We start from the raw sequence: 5,729 nt of genomic DNA on the forward strand, positions 1-5,729 counted from the left end.
CTTGTATTAGGCCAGATGCAATGACTCATGCCTGTAATCCCAGCACTTTGGGAGGACGAGGTGGGCGGATCACGAGATCAGAAGTTCGAGACCAGCCTGGCCAACATGGTGAAACCCTGTCTCTACTAAAAATACAAAAATTAGCTGGGCATGGTGGCAGGTGCCTGTAATCCCAGGAGGCCGAGGCAGGAGACTCACTTCAACCCAGGAGGTGAAGTTTACAGTGAGCCAAGATCGAGCCACTGCACTCCAGCCTGGGCGACAGAGGGGAGACTCCATCTCAAAACAAAAACAAAAACAAAAAAAAAGACAAACAAACAAAAAAACCTTTTTACTATGTAGTTCTTTTGTTTTCATTGATGTACAGTATTTTCTAGTATGGCTATATTGCTATTTATTTATTCATTTATTCCGTGGGATAGGCATCTTGGTTGCTGCTTAAAACATTCTTAGGCATGTGTCCTGGTATATTTAAGACTATATATCACTAAGGTATATACTTTGGACTGGAATTTCCAGGTCATTTTATGTGCATATCTTCACCTTTATTAGACAATACCTCAGTTTTCCAGAGTGGTTGCATTAATTTACAGTCCCACAGCGGTATAGGAGAGTTCCAGTTCCACATCCTCACTAACACTTGGTATTGTCAGACTTTTAAGTTTTGCCAAACGAACGAGCGTGTTGTACTATTTCTCTGTAGTTTGAATTTGCATTGTCCCAATAATGAGATTGCGCATCTTTTCATATGTTTATTGGACATTTAGATGTCTCCTTTTGAAAAGTGTATTTTCAAGATTATTGCCTGTTTAGAAAAATTAAATCATCTTCCTTTTTCTTACTGATTTGTAGGTGTTCTTCATATAATTTGGAAAGTAGTCCTTTATCAGTTATATGTGTTGTGAATACCTTCTTCCACTCTGTGGCTTGTCTTTTCACTCTTTTAATGATGTTTTTTGAGGAACAGAAGTTTTACATTTTAATGTATTAAGTATTTTCTTATGGTTAATGCTTTTTATGTAGTGTTTAAGAAACCCTTCCCTTACCCAGGATCCTAAAACTGTTCTTCTACATTTTCTTCTAAACCTTTATAGGTTTTTCACACTTAGGTCTTTAAGCTATCTGGAAACAATTCTTGCAAGTGGAGTGAGGAAAGGGTCAAATTCATTTTTTCTCCATTAAGATATCCAACTGTCTTGCATTTTCCCACTGCTCTGATGTGACACCTCCGTTATAAATCAGGTGTCTGTATGTGAATGGGTATGTTAGACCACAGAAATCTAAAGCCAGATTCCTAACTACTATATGATACTGCCTTCCTGTGTGAAAGGAAAAGTTATGCAGTGGGTTTTAGACTCGTCCAGGCCCAAAGCTCAAGCCCCAATCCCTATCCCCCAAAGCACTCAGTGGCTGGGTAATGCTGGCATGTACTTTTACCTCTGAACCCATGCTTTTTTTTACATAGTTGTAGTTAGGAATAGACACTATTTGTGATACTCATCACTTTTATCTTCACCACATATTTCACATCAAAAGACTCGCTTTGGTTGGAGCTTTGGGGTTTGGGGTTCCATAGTTGTATTAGTTCACTGTGACTGTGTAACAAATTACCACAAATTTAGTGGCTTTAAACATCATCTTTTTGTTACTTTATAGTTTTGTAGGTCAGAAGTCACGGTGGGCTCAACTGGGTTCTCCACTTAGGGTCTCAGTAGGCTGAAATCAAGATATGATCTGACCTGGACTCTTATCTGAAGGCTCTGGGTGAAAATATGCTTCCAAGTTCATTCAGGTTGTTGGCAGAATCCAGCTCCTTGCAGCTGCAGGACTGAGGTCTCTGATTTTTTGCTGATGCCAGCCAGGGATTGCTCTTAGTTTCTAGAGGCTGCACTTCGGGCCTTTGCACACGACGCCCTCCATCCTCAAGCTGGCAACTGCACGTGGAATTCTTCTCATGCTTTGAATCTCTGACTTCTTCTTCTGGAGAAAATGCTCTGCCTTTAAAGAGCTCATGTGGTGAGGTTAGGCCTACCTGGATAAGCTCTCCATTTTAAGGTCAACTGATTTGTAATTACATCTGCAAAACCCTTTTGCCATGTGACAATGTAACCACATAATTGGAGTAACACCAGAGGGCGAAGGAGAATTCTGTTCACCACAGTAACAGTGCTAGATATGCTACTTGAACTACAGATTTCACAATGGTCTATCTATAAAAATTCTTTTGTGTGTGTGTGTGTGTGTGTGTGTGTGTGTGAGAGAGAGAGAGAGAGAGAGAGAGAATCAGAGAGAGAGAGAGAGAGAGAGAGAGTCTTGCAGTCTTGCTCTGTTACCCAGGCTAGAGTGCAGTGGCATGATCTCGGCTCACTGCAACCTCCACCTCCCAGGCTCAAGCACTCTTCCTACCTCAACCTCCCAAGTAGCTGGAACTCCAAGTGTGCCCACAACTTCTGGATAATTTTTGTAATTTTTGGAGAGAAGAGGTTTTGCCACGTTTCCCAGGCTGCTCTCGAACTTCTGGGCTCAAACAATCCTGCCTGCCTCAGCTACTCCCAAAAGGCTGAGATTACAGGTGTGAGCTACTGCACCCAGTCAAAAATTCTTCGGTGTGTGTCAGAAAACCTAAAGTACCTCAGGTTATTCTAACTTCCTAAATGAGTTAGAAATGTTGACTAGGACTTGCCTTCTTGGAGCTTTGACTCTCTTTCTTGCACAGACAAGTTTTTTTTTCTTGCAAACTCTTGGTGATTTGGATGCTGTTTTTTCCCCGCTATCTCTGTGGTTTATTGCCCATTCTTATTCACTCATGGAAACAACCTCAATCAACAAATATGAGTAAATACTATGTTCATATCATATGTCCAAATCCAAGATCACACCTAAAAGGCATCAGCCATAATAGGTGTTTTTAGATGTCTGTTGAATGAATGAGGAGTGATGCACAATAGGCTTTGCCCTTAAGAAGCCTACTGTCTCTTTTAGAAATAAGCTGTACACATACACCAAGATAAATGACAATATGAGGACTTATGTGGCTGGTTTTGAAAAAGTGGTCCAGGAGATACAGCATAGTATGTGTATGCAAGGAAAGCTTTGTGGAAGACTTACAGGAAGGAACTGGATCTTGAGAAATATACATGATTGCTTCTCAATCAAATATACATGATTGCTTCTCAATCATGTATTGGTGGGAGGATGGGAGGATGATCTAGCAATATAGTAGAGAGATGGTGTGAACAAAGGTACAGTTTGGGATAGGAGTAGCCATTCTGGATGAGAAATAAGATTTGAGTGTCAGGTTGTGGCCTCACAGAGGCTTAGAATTTCAAATAAGGTACAGAAGTGCTTGACTCAATAATCTCAAGCAGTCAAAGGTTTATCAAAGTAAAAGCACTTTGAACTCTCTGGAATAAAGGTGATATTAATGAATGGGTTTCTTAATTCACTAGGGAAAAAATTTTCTCTCATAAATATCACCTAGAGTCCTTAGGAGGAAGAGTACCATATGTAAGTTAACACACACACACCCACTGCAAGTCAAAATAAAATAATAGTTCTTTATTCCATATTCAGCTAAGAAACAGCAATATGAAATAATGCTGATTTTTACTTTGTAGCCATTGGATTTGCTGGAGTTCTTTCTCATTCGACTTTGGAGATAAATATTCCTGCAGCTTCCTTTTCTTTCCCCAAAGTCAAGACCTATGACTACTACGCAGAGAGGTCTATGATCTAGGAAAGTAATTGCCTAGTAAATCATAAAGTAGGATGTTCTATGACAACATCAAGTATACTGTGGGAATGGTGACAAAAATATATACACCATGATAACAATGGAAAGGCAGCCCTTTGCTAAACAAAAGCCTAGCAAAGGCAGTAAAATCTGGAATGCAACAATCTTGCTCGGGATAAATGTGTTTTTATGGGAGGGCATAGCAATACAGTGGTGAGATGAGGATGATGACAAACACAAAGGTTGCAATCTAGTGACCAGAGCCCTAAGTGGGAATTCCACTTGGAGAATGGCCTATATTTTTCTGGGAGACCGTTTTTATGTTTCTGTGCTTCGGGATCCACCTGTATGACAGAAGCCTGGCTGTGGCCACTGCCCTGAGGGAAATAAGTCTTCTCCCCCAGATACTATATTCTACTGATCTGAGGGGGTTCACTGCTTATGAGATTGCTACAAGAAAGTCTTAGTTAAAGACCAATGGGAAAAAAACTATAAAATGAGATATCTGATTGGGCCAAATGCTTAATGGGTATCCTGCCAGGAAGAATACTGAGGGAGGGAAATAGAAACTGAGCCCTGAGGTCAATTCTTCAACATTAAGCTGATACCCTCTCAACTTACTCTTCCTCTGGGGGACTTAAAATAAAGAGCCTGATCTTGGTGGCCTGTCTCTTCTCTGTTCCCCAATAGATCAGCACATGGGTAGTGAGGTCTCTGAAGAGCAATATGCACAGAATAGCCAAGGGACGCCCCAAGAGGTACTGTGGCAGAAATCAGTATTTGAGAGGCACGTGACCTAGGTGTTTGATTTTAGTTAGTTGTATTTCCGGAAGGCAGTCACTTTACCTGTGTTGCCTGGTATCACTCAGGCTGACTCTAAGCAGCCACTGGACTCCAGGAGCTGCTTTGAAGGCTCAGTCAGAATCCACTGCCTGGTCAAAGGCATGCTCGGAGTGCCTCTTTTTTCTGGATGCTGAACACAGGTACGCAAGAAATGCCAGACACAGCAAGGCTGCTGCTGTGAAGAAAGCGAGGGTGCCCACAAAGACAGGTGGTTCTATGGGCAGACGGATCAGAGGGCTTTCAGCTGGGATCTGGTTGGTCAGGCTGAGCATGTAGCCAAGAGACCAGGCTATGCTGCTATTCCCCACCTGTGGAGTAGAAGACAAGGCTCAAGGCTACAATTACATACCAGAGGCATACCACTATCAACCTCACAAAGCTCCCATGGGAAATTGTGGCCCAAAGAGGTCAAAGGACTTGCCCAAGTTAAGACACCACACTGTAGCCACAAAGACTTGGGGAATCTCACCTCCAGCACTGCAGAAGAAATAGTCAAAAGAACAAATCCTCACAATCTTGTCATAGCCAAGAGTGAAGAAGGCAGAGTTAATAATAGTGAAAGTGTTCCTGTTGTCCAGGAGCACGAGAGTGTTTGTGGCTAGAGAAAGAGGCTAATGAGTGGTTTGCTGATCCCAGGACCAGTTTCTAAGAATAGGAAATCAGCCCAAATGGGAAGCTGACTGTCAATTTCTTCTGGTTGTTCTATCCATTTTTGCTTTACATGTTCTTAGGGTGTTTTATTAGGTGTATAAATGTTTCACCTTTACAATCTTCATAGTGAATTGAACATTTTATCATTATGTTGTAACCCTTGCTGTCTAGAATGAGGCTCTTTGTCTTAAAGACAGCTTTGCCAGATATTAAATAGTTACACCAGCTTTCTTTTGGGTAGTGTTTGATAATTTAAAAAAGTTATCTTTCAATCTTTCCATGTCTTTATGCTTGAATCACGTTTCTCTTATAAATGGCACCTGCTTGATTTCTAAAAATTCAATCTGACATCTGTCTTTTAACTGGTAGGTTTAGTCCATTTATAATTATTGTGATTATTAATATATTTACACTTCTTTCTAATATCTTACTTTTAAATTTTCAATTAGTGCTTTTATATATATATATATTTTTTTCTTCTTTCCTGCCTTAAAAATGATAT

The 5,729-nt window shown here is 40.7% G+C and overlaps 1 protein-coding gene across 1 annotated transcript in view; it reads right to left on the bottom strand.

Moving 5' to 3' along the window:
* Positions 1-3,537: 3,537 nt before the first annotated feature.
* ENTPD3 (ectonucleoside triphosphate diphosphohydrolase 3) overlaps positions 3,538-5,729 on the bottom strand; it is a 44,745-nt gene continuing 42,553 nt past the window's right edge. The window contains exon 11 of the mRNA XM_011984305.1: positions 3,538-4,884. Within this exon, the coding sequence (XP_011839695.1) occupies positions 4,648-4,884 (237 nt within the window). The 3' untranslated portion in view covers positions 3,538-4,647. The remainder of the gene's footprint in view (positions 4,885-5,729) is intronic.

The sequence above is a fragment of the Mandrillus leucophaeus genome, unplaced genomic scaffold (assembly GCF_000951045.1).
Source record: "Mandrillus leucophaeus isolate KB7577 unplaced genomic scaffold, Mleu.le_1.0 Scaffold265, whole genome shotgun sequence".
Classification (NCBI taxonomy): Eukaryota; Metazoa; Chordata; class Mammalia; order Primates; family Cercopithecidae; genus Mandrillus; species Mandrillus leucophaeus.